Source organism: Otolemur garnettii, unplaced genomic scaffold (assembly GCF_000181295.1).
Source record: "Otolemur garnettii isolate 467f Iridium unplaced genomic scaffold, OtoGar3 scaffold00006, whole genome shotgun sequence".
NCBI lineage: Eukaryota > Metazoa > Chordata > Mammalia > Primates > Galagidae > Otolemur > Otolemur garnettii.
In genome coordinates, this window is record NW_003852401.1 from 6287986 (window position 1) to 6302262 (window position 14277).

General features: G+C 37.5%; 2 protein-coding genes across 2 annotated transcripts in view; both read right to left on the bottom strand.

Annotated features, from left to right (window-relative positions):
- Positions 1-2920: 2920 nt before the first annotated feature.
- Positions 2921-3455, bottom strand: LOC100956020 (NTF2-related export protein 2-like). Its single transcript, XM_003782848.2, has 2 exons — positions 3444-3455; positions 2921-3301 (listed from the first exon to the last, which is right to left on the bottom strand). The coding sequence occupies exons 1-2, from the start codon at positions 3453-3455 to the stop codon at positions 2921-2923; spliced, it is 393 nt and encodes a 130-aa protein (XP_003782896.2).
- Positions 3456-13199: 9744 nt separating this feature from the next.
- Positions 13200-14277, bottom strand: part of MTAP (methylthioadenosine phosphorylase) — a 68488-nt gene continuing 67410 nt past the window's right edge. The window contains exon 8 of the mRNA XM_003782849.3: positions 13200-14238. Coding sequence (XP_003782897.1) covers positions 14200-14238 — 39 coding nt within the window. The 3' untranslated portion in view covers positions 13200-14199. The remainder of the gene's footprint in view (positions 14239-14277) is intronic.

The window sequence follows — 14277 nt, forward strand, 5'->3', positions numbered from 1 at the left end:
TGACAAGATCACATAGTTTTGAGTTTGGTTTCTTATTTTTTATTCTATTGTAATTATTTATTACATTAATTTATTTTTGAATCTTAAGCCAACTTGCATTCCTGGAATAAACCTACTTCAGCATGTGTATAATTTTTTATATGCTATTGGATTCACTTTGCTAGTATTTGATTCAGGGATTTTTACATCCATATTGATAAGAGATTTTAGTCTGTAATTTTCTTTCCCTTGTAATATCTTTGTTTGATTCCAATATCAGGCTAATACTGGCCTCAGTATGAAGTGGGCAGTGTTCCCATCCCTTCTGTTTTTGGAAGAATGTGTTTTTATATAAAACGTGTTCATTCTCCTCAATTTGCTCAAAATTTTTGATGGAAGTCAGTGGTAAAATCATCTAAGGTTGGGCTTTTTTTGTGTGGGCAATTTTTTTTTTTTTGAGAAAACTTGTCACAAGGCAAATTTTATTCTTTCAAGTTACAAAAATATGAGCATGTCAAAAATACAGTCTAGTCCATATAAGAGTAGTTCCAGCCATTTAGAAATTATACAGAGTTTGGAAAAAGAAATTCATACATAAATCTTAAAACATACAATTGTGAACAAAGCATAACCATTCAATATGATACCCATTAAATTATTGCTAGTTATATGCAGTTTTTACTTGAGATTGTTCTCCACAATGGGAAGGGCAGTATTGGGGGATTCTGATTGTTGTTGCTAAAGCCATGATTTTAGAAAACCGATCCTAAATAAAGAGTAAGCTCACTTTTAGTTGAATATAATGTGTAAGTTTTGATCAGTGCTATAAGAAAGTGTGGTTTAAATTTTAGTTCTACCCCTTTATCTTATTCTAATTCTATTGTGTTACTATATCAGGAAATACAGTACATAGTTTGGGGCCACACAATGAATTATTAGTTTTAAAATTAAGTGGTAAGAAACATTAATTTTGGTTGCAGTGTAAAAATAAAACTGGCTTATCTAGCTTAAGAACATTAAAACATGGAAAAGATATTCAAAGTTTAAACAGAAAGTAAAGCTTGTTTTCTTCTCTTTAGAAGTTGAGACATAAAATTAACCAATTTGTTAAATTTATCAGGAAGATGTGCTGTTTTCTATTTTCTCTTTAAAAAGACAGTGACTTAGCCACATAGTAGGAAGATGCTTTAAAACAGATCTACTTGCTCAAGCCTTATGGAAGAACAAATCATAAAATTAAATAATTAATCTAAAAAATTAAGGAAAACATACTGAAGTTGACAGTACACAACACAGGGGAAAACACACTTCTGGGTGGGGCTGGGGTGGGGAGGTGGGGCTGGGTTGAAACATAGGAAGACTTAAGTCCTAAAAGTTCACGTGGAAGACTTAGAAGTTAAGGGTGTCGCAAAGAGAGAGCAATGGCTTTGTTTCCATCTTCTGTGTTAGACCCTGTAACAAGGTTAGGTTTATTGCCGACATTTTACACCCAGAAGTTCTTGAATAAATGAGACAAACATTGGTGTTAAACATGAGGTCAAGTGGAAAGATCTTAAAAAATAATTCTTAGAACAAAAGTGATACTCATGATCATTTGACAAGGATACCTATTAACTTAAGTGGTTTAAATCCTGAAAATAAGCTACATTTTTAGGAGGTAGAAAGTAAGTACCCAAAATTTACCATCTGGCCTCAACCTTCGATTTCTGTATGTCTTATTTCCAATTCTCCCATTAAAGCTATTAGTTCTACAATCATTCATTACCTACATTTATAGACATAGAGCTGCCAAGAAAAATCTTTTTACAGAGATTTCCTTTTAAGCCACCAAGCGTACCTAATGTTCAGGTATCAACTGAGAATATTTTATACTTATACTTGGTTTAATTTACGTTATAAGAAAACATGCCAACATGAAAAATTTAATATGACAAAAGACTACCAGACTTCTCTATATGTAAGTCCAATATGTCAGAGTAGTTACATAAATCTAAATTTGTACTGGGTGGTGCCTGTGGCTCAGAGGAGTAGGGCACCGGCCCCATATGCCAGAGGTGGCAGGTTCAAACCCAGCCCCGGCCAGAAACTGCAAAAATAAATAAATAAGTAAGTAAATAAATAAATAAATTTGTACTGTTTGCATTGATTTGATTTGAAAGAGCCTTATATTAAAACTGCATTACCAGTGTTAACTGAAAACGGACAAGTTTTTTCAAAAACTACAAAATTAACCTGAAAACCAAAAAAACCTCCACTTCCTCTCCCAACTATGTTGTGCTAATACCTCATAGATAGGATCATAAAAGGATTTTATTTTTGTGATAGGCTGGTTTCACAGTGAGGATGTTAGTACCAAAATCATGTATTTAATATTACTTTAAAAATGCCATTACTGGAATGTATATAAGGCTTGTAAAAACCTAGCATTAAAGGTCTTTTTTTTTTTTGAGACGGAGCCTCAAGCTATCCCCCCTGGGTAGAGTGCCATGGCATCACGCTCACAGCAACCTCCAACTCCTGGGCTCAAGCGAGTCTCCTGCCTCTGCCTCCCAAGTAGCTGGGACTACAGGTGCCCCCACAATGCCTGGCCATTTTTTGGTTGCAGCCATCATTGTTGTTTGGCGGGCCTGGGCTGGGGATTTGAACCCGCCACCTTAGGTGTATGTGGCTGGCGCCTTAGCCGGTTGAGCCACAGGCGCCGAGCCAGCATTAAAGGTCTTAAGGGCAATGATTCAAACTGGCAGCTACTAGAAAAGATGCTGCCAGAAATAAAAAATTAAAGAAATTAATTTTATCTCATCACCTTATCATGTACTAGTTTAGAATGCTTCTACAATAACATGAATTAATTTCACATAAATTTGTGTTGCTGGAACTAATGGATGAAAGGAGAAATGACTCCCTCCCTTAATTACTAGCCCAATCTTGAGAACGGAAGCAATCACTTGCAATCTTCCACAGTGTTGGTAGGACTGGACTGAGCAGTCAGCAGGAAGTTCTGGTTGAAGTAGTGATGTTTGTTTCCATCAAACTTCACCGTTTCACTGATCACAACGAGAACTGTAGTCTGGGACTGGGTAGCTTGCTCATGAACTGGTTGGTAATCTAACATATTGACCTGGAACTGACTGGATGGCAACATCTCAAAAAAATTAGATAGGGCTTCTAGCCCTATAACAACATTTCCATTCCATATTAAGATGGCCTTCTCCAGATACAGCCTGGTTAGTCCCCATCTTCTTTTATCCATTGTCTCATAGTAAATATTGACAAATTCCTCAGCGGCTCTATGTGCCTGATCTACATACGTTTTAAAATCCTTCTACCCCATTTACCGGTCCCAGTCTATTATTTGAATTAAGAGCAATGAATCGCCAATCTCAGTTCATTTTCAGGTGATCAAAAATGGTTTTTAGGGAGGGAGATAACAAATAGGAGGAGACTGAATTCCACAAACACCGCACTGAAACACTCATTCTCTAGCTACTCCCCACTTCACCGGCAATTGTTTTTTTGTTGTTTTCTTTTTGAGACAGAGCCTCAAGCTGTCCCCCTGGGTAGAGTGCCATGGCCTCACAGCTCACAGCAACCTCCACCTCCTGGGCTCAAGCCAGTCTCCTGCCTCAGCATCCCAAGTAGCTGGGACCTCAGGCACTGGCCACAACGCCTGGCTATTTTTTGGTTGCAGCCATCATTGTTGTTTGGCGGCCCTGGCTGCATTCGAACCCACCACCTTAGGTGTATGTGGCTGGCGCCTTAGCCACTTGAGCCACAGGTGCCGAGCCTATTGTTTTGATTACTAATTTAATACCTTTGGTTGTTATACATCTGCTCAGATTGTCCCTCTTTTTTTTTTTTGAGACAGTTTCAGTTTGTTGCCCTCAGTAGGGTGCTGTGTCATCATAACTCACAGGAACCTCAAAACTCGTGGACTCAAGTGAGCCTCTTGCCTCAGCCTCTTGAATAGCTAGGACTACAGGCACCACCACAACGCCTGGCTACTTTTGGAGATGGGATCTTGCTGTAGCTCAGGCTGGTTTTGAACTCCTAAACTGATGCAATCCACCTGCCTCGGCTTCCCAGAGTGCTAGGATTACAGGCATGAGCCACTGCTCCCATATTTGCCTGTTTCTTCTTGAGTCAGTTTTGGTAGTTTTTGTGTTTCTAGATATCTATTTCATTCAGGCTGTCTAATTTGTGGGCATACAATTGTTTGTAGTATTCTTTCACAATACTTATTATTTCCGTAAGATCAATAGTAGTGTCTCTTATTTCTAATTTTAATAATTTAAGTCCTATCTCTTATCATGATAGCTAATGGTTTGTCAATTTAAAAAAAAACAGCTTTTGGTTTCATTGATTCTCCACTTTTGTTTTCACAATCTCTATTTCATTCATTTCTGCTCTAATCTACTATTTACTTCCTCCTGGTTGCTTCAGGTTTATTTTGCTTTTTTTCCTGGGACATTAAAGTGAAAGCTTAGGTTATTGACTTGAGCTATTTCTTCTTTCTTAACAGGTACAAATTCGTAGTTACACATATATTTGCAGGTATACATTTTTCTCTGAACACTGATTTTGCTACATACCATAAGTTTTGGCTGAGCATTTAAAGAACAAGTTTTAGCTGAGCATGTTAAGAACAAGTATATATTTACGGTTTTTGTTTTATTAACCTTATTATTCATTTCTTTCTCTTTAATTGTTCTTATGGATACAAATTATAGTCTGGAGTAGTTTTTCTCAGCTCAAAACAACTTTGTTCCTGACCACCTCCTTTATGCTATTGCCAGCAAAGGGATCAAATTTCTCTATGTTAGAGGATCAATGATTTATCATACACATATTGTTTTATACAGTTGCTTTTTAAATTAGTTAAGAAATGGAGGGAAAAAGACATATACTCTATTTAAATTACATCATGAATGCTATCAGGGCTTTTTTCTTTTGGGGAATTGATTTATCATCTAGGTCATTTACTTTCAGCCTGAAGGATTCTCAGAATTTCTTATAAGGAGGGTCTGTTTTTCATTTTCTAAAGATTTGCTGAATATAAAATTCTTGGTTAGCAGTGTCTTTGATCATTTGGAATAAATTACTTCACTGCTTTCTGGCCTCCATTGTTTCTGCTGGAAAGTCAGCTTTTAATAGTGGTTTTGGTGGACCTCTCTTTGGATAGCTTTCCTCCTGACCATTCCTAGATATTAAGTTCTCCTAATTGCAGGATGGCTGCTTTATCACTTTCAACAATAAAACTTAGAGGAAACACAGAAGAATATTATAAGTCACACTTTGGAATGTAGTTAGAAAAACCTAGACTGTATGAAACTCTCCAGGACCAACAGCTGTACAAATGAATCACAAGAAGACAGAGAGAGAGAGATGGAGATTGTAATCCTCTAGAGCAGTGGTTCTCAACCTGTGGGTCACGACCTCTTTGTAACAATGAAAATACATCCTGCTTATCAGATATTTACATTATGATTCATAACAGTAGCAAAATTACAGTTATGAAGTAGCAACGAAAATAATTTTATGCTTGAGGGTCACCACAACATGAGGAATTATAATATTAACACAATAGGTCACGGCATTAGGAAGGTTGAGAACCACTGCTCTAGAATAAAAAACACAAAATCGGTAATAACCAATTGCATTGTGTAGACTTTAATTGGGTCCTGCTTCAATAAGAATGACATTTATTACACATTTCAATTCACTAAATATGTGCTGATATTGTTAACTTTCTATTCCTTTTTTAATGTGCGCTAATGGTACTGGGGCTATCTTAAAAATATTGATACTTTAGCAGTAATACTGTAATAGTCATGGATAAAATTATATATGAGAAATGTTTCAAAATAATGTGGAAGATAAGAGGTAGGATTGTAGACAAAACAGGTTGGTTGTCTTTTTTTTGTTTGAGTCTCATTCTTTGCCCTGGGTAAAGTGCTGTGGCATCATAGATCACAGCAACCATGAACTTTTTTGCTTCAGCAGTCCTCTCACCTCAGCCTTAGTAGCCAGGATTACAAGTGCTGCCACCACACCCAGCTAGTTTTTCTATTTTTAGTAGAGACAAGGTCTTGTTCTTGCTTAGGCTGGTCTCAAACTCCTGAGTTTAAGCCATCTACCTGCCTTGGCCTCCCAGAGTGCTAGGGTACAGGTGTGACTTACTGTGCTGGGCTGAGATAACTCTTGAAGCCATACAGTTCTTATATTTTTGTGGATATTTGACGTTGACTTTCTATTACTTATTGCTTTGGCCTTGTAATCTTGATTCTTACAGGGAGGCAATTTGTAAACTAAAGTGAGGTCAAAAGAGCAGCTCACGAACGTGTCATCACATTCCAATGTGAAGACTTTTAAAGACTGAATCATCTATAAAACTGAGGACGTGGTTCAAAAACACTAACAATTTCCTGTTAGTCCTTCCTAAATGAAATCATCAAATGTTTTTATTTTTATTTCGAAAAAAATGTGCTCTGCAACAAATACTTATGAAATCAGGGACATGTCCCTTCTTTAGTTATATGCTGAATTCTGGAACACACATTTTGATGTTTTGTACTTTTTCAAAAATTATTTCCTTAGGATCCTGTTAGGATGACTGCTGTTCAGTTTCTGCAGCTGTTCATTTTAAATTACTCATTGGAGCAAAATAACTTTATTTTAATGCTTAGTGCATTGGGCTGCTATAACAAAATATCTTAGCTGGGTAACTTATAAACAACAGGAAGTTCTTGCTCACAGTGGGATGGAAAGTCTGAAATCAAGGTACCAGCAGATTCTGTGTCTGGCAAAGGTGTATGTTCTGACCCACAGAGGCACCTTCTAGCTGTGTCCTCACTTGGCAGAAGGGGCAAAAGAACTCTCTTGGGACTCATAAGAATGCAGATTTCATTTATGAGAGAGGAACTTTTGTGACCTCATCATCTTCCAAAGGTCCCACTTCTTGATTGTATTGGAGGTTAAGTTTCAATATGAATTTTATTTTTTTAGAGACAAAGTCTCAAACTGTCACCCTGGGTAGAGTTCTGTGGCGTCACAGCTCACAGCAACTTCAAACTCTTAGGCTTAAGTGATTCTCTTGCCTCAGCCTCCCAAGTAGCTAGGGCTACAGGCACCCATCACAACACCCCCCCATTATTCTTTTTGTTGCAGTTGTCATTGTCTTAGCTGGCCCGGGCTGGGTTCAAACCTGCCAGCCTTGGTGTATGTGGTCGGCGCCCTTACCCTCTGAGCGAGGGCTGCTGCCCCTCAGTGTATGAATTTTAGGACAAAGACTATAGCAGCTGCTCATTGTGTGGCATGTGCCAGGCCCTGGGAGTGGCATCTAAATCAGTCCACAATTCATAGATGCCTACAGTCTCAAGAAAACAAATTACATGATAAGATGAAAAACCAAGATATAAACGGCCAAGACAACAGAATACATTTTTTTCTTTTTTTGAGACAGAGTCTTACTCTGGTGCCCTGACTACAGTGCCGTGACATTGTAACTCACAGCAACCTGAAATTCTTGGGCTCAAGCCATCCTCTTGCCTTAGTTTTTATTTTTCCCCTTTCTATTTTTGGTAGACACAGGGTCTCACACTCAGGCTGGTTTGAAACTCCTAAGCTCAAGCAATCTGCCTTTCTTGGTTTCCCAGTGTGTGAGGATTATAGGCATGAGCCACTGTATCCGGCAGAATACAAACACACACACAAACAAAATATGTATGTGTGTGCTGTTTGCATAATACATATTTATATACATATATATATGTACACTTTTTTTTTTTGCCAAATGAAAATACCCAGAATTCCTAATTTTGTCCATCCTGGATACTTTTTCAAACCTATTACATCCTAATTAACCCCTGCCTCTGCTGACCAAAGGGGCATGAACTGGGAAAACAGGAGAAAATGGGAAGAGGGCTCTAGTAACATTAAGGCATCACTGTAATATCTGTAAACATATTCTTTTTCTCCTTGTAAAATGTGGGGGTTTGGTGTTTGCCATGCCAGGACATCATAATCCTTATCATGAATTGAATTGTTACAGAGACCCAGATATTGGGCACACACACACCCATGAGGCAGGTCTCGCCTTTTCTCTGGGGTCTCTGTCAGTAGGACTATAGCGTGCCTACAGCAATTGTTTCCACTTCTCTCTCTTCTCTCCTTCAAGCTGGTGAAAGGGAAAGGTTATTAATACTTGCTCTATGCTACACTGATTGAGGTAGCAGTTTCATAATTCAGTTTGTGTTTGTCCTCTTTAGCTTGACTGTTGGAAGATACCCATATGCAAAAGGAGAAAATAAGCTTTGTTCTTAAAAAATTACTTAAAATCCAGCGTATTAGGAATAAACAAAATGACAAAAGTTGGTATAGAACACTAAGTGATTGGGTGGTTGGCTGTAACTGCTGGCAATTTGACATGGGTAATGAGGAATAGATAAGGAATGAAAATGAAGTTTGGGGGTGGCACCTGTGCCTCAGTGAGTAGGGTGCCAGCCCCATATATCAAGGGTGGTGGATTCAAACCCAGCCCTGGCCAAACTGCAAAAAGAAGCCTTTATACCCAGGGTGACAAAGTGAGACTGTCTCTAACCAAAAAAAAAAAAAAAAAAAAAAAAAAAAAAGAAAAGAAAAGAAAAGAAAATGAAGTTTGGGATAGAAACAACTTTTAATAAATGGTCAACTACATAGATGTAGGCAGATGGAGTCATTGATGGAATAGATTTCCTTTTTCAAAAAAAATTATTGGTTTTAAAATCCAATCAAACGATTGAGAGCAATTAGTTTGTACCGCCAATTCATCTGATTTTTGTTGAACACTCAATATGTAAGTCATTTTCTTTTCCAGAACTCTTGCTCTTCCAGTTTTCATTATGGAGTTCAGGAGGTAGAATTGTGCACATTAAAATCATGTATAACAAATGGTCTGTGAAGAATATGGACTCCGGGTAGACTGACAGTACAAAGAAGGGAGTATTTACTATAAACTGGTCTGACAAGGTTTCTGGGAAGAAGTGACTGAACTACAAGTAATAGGATGGCTAAAATTTCAACGGGCAGAAATTTCATAGCTGTATACACTTATTTAATAAATATGTGCACAGAACTTATATGAGTTATATGCTAAGTCTGGGAACACAAAAGTTAAAAAAAGACATAATCCCTGCACCAACAATGAATCAGGCAATTATAATACACTGTGATAAGTAATGTAAATAGAACAGGGAGTTTGGGGAGTACAGAGAAAAGCTTAGACAGTGAGTCAGACAAAGAGGTGGAGCTAGGACAATCTTCTAGGTAGAGGGACCAAAGTTACAAAAGGCGGCAGTGAGGGTGTAAGTGAGGCGCCAGAGTCAAAAGAATCATCCTGTCTAGTAGTCATTAGCCACAGGTGGCTGTTGAACACTTAAAACACAGCTAGTGCAACCGAGAAAATGAATTTATAATCTCACATTAATTTAAAAATTCATATCCATTTCAATATAATTGGAACCATGGAGATTTACAAATCTACTCTTTCAAAAAGTAAATTTTACAAAATTTCAATACAGATGAAACACTCATAAGAATACAGCATCTGAATTGAGAATGTCCTGTTGGTGCAAAATACATACCCGATCCCAAAAACTTAGGATTTGAAAAGGAAAGTCAAATTCATCATTTTTTATATTGATTATGTATGTCCATAATATTTCGGATACATTAGGTTAAGTAAAATATATTCTTATAATTAACCTTACCTGTTTTTTTTACTTTGTAAATGTAGGTCCTAGAAAATTAAAATTCCATATTGCCTCATATTATATTTCTATTGGGCAGCCCTGGTCTAGCAAACCATGAGGTGTGGAAGAGAGAAATGGGTTAAAGTAAGCCAGAACATGTAGGACTTTTCAAGCCTGGTGTATTGGGGTAGAGTGCTGTAGAATCATAGCTCACAGTAACCTCAAACTTTTGGGCTCCAGTGATCCTTTTGCTTCAGCCTCCCAAGTAGCTGGGACTACAAGGCTCCTGCCACAATACCCGGCCATTTTTTTAGAGACAGGATCTTACTCTTGCTTAGGCAATCCACCTGCGTCAGCCTCCCAGCGTGCTGGGATTACAGGCATCGGCCACGTGTCTGGTCTGGGCTTTTAACATGAGTAAAACAGCATATTGAGCAGAGGAATGACATGTTTTAAAAAAGCTCCAGGGTTGCTTGCTGTATGGAGCAGAAGTATAAGCAGGAAGGTCAGAGGTTACTACTGTATTCAGGTGAGATATGAGTGGCACCTACCAGGGTGGAGGCAGCAGCTCTAGTGAGGACACTGAGTTCTGAGTATTATTTGGATGGTAGAGAATAAAATTTTCCTGGGCTGCATTTTTTTTTTTTTGGTAAGAGATGGGGTCTCATTATGCTGCCTAAACTGGTCTCAAATTCCTGGGTTCAAGTCTCCTCTTGCTTCAGCATCCTAAATCACTGAAATAATTGGAGGCATGAGCAACTGCACCCAGCTAGGGTTTTGAAGAGTCAAGGATGACTCCAAGTTTTTGGTCTTAGGAACTGGAAGAATGGAAGTGCCAACAACCAACTTGGGAGAGCAAGATGGGAAAGCAGGTGTAGGGGAAGATGAGGAGTGATAACTAAGGAGTGAAGATGGAGAAGTCCAGGGCTTGAGTCCTGGGGCAGGCAAGATCCGGGAGAAGATGAAGAACCAGCAAAGCAGACAAAGAAGAAGAAAATGTTGAGGAAAAAGGAAAATCAAGAGTGTGGTGTCCTTGGAAGCCAAGTGAAGAAAACTTCTCAAGGAGGGAGGGATCAAGTATATCAAATGCAGCTGAAAGGAAAGTGCCATCTGAAAAGTGACCATTAGATTTTTACTAAAGAGGTGACCTTGAGAATAATTTTGGCAGCGTGGGAAGTGGGTTGTTAGCAAAATCCAAATTGGAGTGGGCTGAAGACCGAAGAAGAGTGACTGGAGGCATCGAGAACAAATAACTCAAGGAGTTCACTCCAAGGAAAGACAAAGGAACGAGACTGCGTAAAGAATTCAGGGCAAGAATTAATGGGAGAAATAAAACATATATGTGTGCTGAGAGAAATAATCCAAAGGGACGATTGTAAGAGTGATATCCTTGAGCAGGTGAGAGGTATGGGACCTACCTGGGACACAATGACTGGGAAGAAACCTCTAGGACGGCAGCTCTCAGCGTGTGGCTCCTGGACCAGCAGCATCACCTGTAACTTGTTGGAAATGCAAATTATCTAGCCCTTTCCCAGACCTCCTGAGCCAGAAACTTGGGAGAGGCCATGCAAAGAACTTGTGCTAAGCACAGGAACAGAGGATCCTCTGCTGATAAATTAAAAAAAGTTCTTTTCTATGGAGCCTAGCTGAACCGTGAGGGAGAAATATTAACTGACAGCCCTTTATCTTTAGTTTGCACTCAAGATTTTCTTTACTCAATTCCTTTAGTACTTACATCGCATGGTTTTCCCAGTCTCATCATCCTTCTGTTGGTGCTTCTGGATGGTCAGCGTTGCCCTGAAAGCACTGTGTCCAGAACTGAACAGTATCCCAGACATAACCTACCAGAATTTAATGTCAACAATCAGATAATTTATCTCATGTTACATGAACAGGGTCTCTTTATGCAGCCAGGTCTCTTTAAGTCTCCACTCCTCAAACTGTATAAATTAGAGGAATAGCTGCTACAGTAAAAAGTACAGAAAGATACAGACAGTAGGTCTCTTGATCATGTGTTAGACGTTATCACAGACACAAATGATACACTTATTTTACTTTACATATTTTTCTGCTTTCTACTTTATCGTGGACATTGTTCCATACTGATGCAAAAAGATGTTCTTTTTGACAACTGCACATTATTTGAATCACTGCTCCTTAGTTTATTCAGACAATCCCACACCACTAAGAATTTTAGCTGTTGCCAAGCTTTTGCTTATTACAAACAGTACCAGGATACACTTTAGGTTAATTTGCAAAATATTTTTAGGTATCAAATGTATCCCTGCTGTTCCAGCCTTTTTCAATTTTTTTGGTTAACACTTTGCATATAAAAGATTCAGGCTGTCATTCCCAAACCCATGAAAATTAATGTTAAAATACCAGCAGATAATAATGCCAATAAAAATTCCTCTCTAAGCAGATGTAATCCATTAAGAAGGCATAAAGTCACTTATAATGACTTTCCCATTATGTTACCATCCATTGGAGAAATTTAAAAATGCTCAAAACCAACCACGGTGTTCACTTAATTTAGAGGTTTTTTTTTTTTAGTGAGATGCATTCCAGGAAGTAAACAACCTCTTCAAGTATAAAGAAAAATATATTGGCTTTGTGTAAGGAGTGAATGACTAGTAAAAAAAAAAACCAAAAAAACAGAGCATACTCCCATTTATTTGAGAAGTCTAAAAATGAGGTTATTAAGACTACTGATGCAAGAACAGGCACCCTGCAAGTTGGAGAGAACCGTACTTTCTGAAAACAGCAAGAAAAATGCCTACATTTTTGCCATGACATTCTCAGACACCTGATAAGAATGAGGAAAAGTACGGTACTGGCTATATCATACTGCAGCGGAAAAAACCACAGCTTCCAGTTAGAGAACACAAGTTCAAGTTCATTTGATTCTCCATGGACCTCCGGCAGATAACCAGAGTTTGACCCAGTGTATCAAGGACTCCAAAAGTCATAATCACATGTGACCCAAATGGCTCAGTATTAACACCGGAGAGTAAGAGGTTTATTTTCTTTATAATCAGCAGTTTATTATTTTGAAGTCAATCTCATAAACATGAATGTAGTGACTTTACAAATTCTTTAAAATTCTTATATCCTGATCCTAAAGCATCCTGTAACAGATTACAGTAAAAACAATGTTAAGGAAAAAAAAGATCTCCTGGTGATAGAAAACCTAAGAAAACAAAAAGCATTCCTATAAAGTTAACAATAAAAAACACTGTAAAAAAAAGCATCCCTCCCTTTTCTTTGTTAAAAAAAAAATCACCAGCTCATGTAAAGTAATTTGTCAACTAATAAAAAGCATACATGAAGTAAAATATTAATTTTTAAAATATCCGACACCATAATGGGTATATTCCATTTTTTAAATATTTTAACTTTTAGATTACTTCAGTCTTAAACACCCAGCTTTTCTCAGGAAGCTGTTGCAAACTCAGGTATTGTTTTGGCTGTATAAAAATCAATAATCCTGTTTTCTTTCTCTCTTTTTTTAAAAGCAGAATAAAGACATAATTCCCTTAAATAACACTCATCTTAATATTAAGCATCTCCCATTTTGCTTCATTACCAGAAACAGTGTTTTCAAGAACTGGATCTTTCTATGTCCATTTTTATTAACTTTCCTATTTGCTTATATTCATGCAGAAAATATGAAGATAGACAGATTTAAAGAAAATAAAAATTATCCAGTATCATACTTCTGCCTAATACAGTAACACATTTCCTTCTAGTCTTTTTGTACAATTACACAGCATTTTAAAACAAGTACTGTAAAATTCTTACATATTCCTTCTTTCATTTCATATTATAGGAGCAACCATATAACTAACCAGGACATTGAAACAGTATGTGAAAAGGACCCTTTGGTTGGCTGATTCATGATCTAATTATTACTAATTAAAATTTACCCCCAATGGTTGACTACTAGGATTATTTTAAATACTTGCCATTATAACACTATTATACACTGTTCTTCATACAAAATGTTTTGTATCTGATAAATGTTTAAAGAGAAATTCCCAGGACGACCCAGTAAAAAGTATGTTAAGTGTTTTTAAGCCCTTTGATGCATTTGGCCACATTGCCCTCCAGAAATATTTTACCAATTTACAGTCATATCAATAAATAACCAGAGTCCCATTTCTTCCTCATATTCCACGGGCAACACAGGAAACTGGGTTATCACCTATAAATAAACTTTTATTGTTGCAAATTTAATAGACAGAAGAATGGTATCTTCTCGGCATCTTTTTTCTAAAATGTGAAAATTTTCCCCACATTTCCTGGTCATCTGCTTTTCTTCTGTATTCTGAAGCCATTCAGGTCTTTAGGAAGTGTCTCCTACACAGGACATGTTGTCTTTCTTACCGCAGGCAAGGACATGAAAACTGCATGTCTTCCCCATGGTTTTCAAGTTAAGCAAAAATTTCCAAAGCAACTGGAGTTAGAAAGCCTTCTTCTAAGCAGCCATGCTATTTTAATGTCTTGGTAATAAAACAGAAAACTGGGCCATATTCTGAAAGAAAGAAAGTAGGTACTGATGACGAGAAAGACT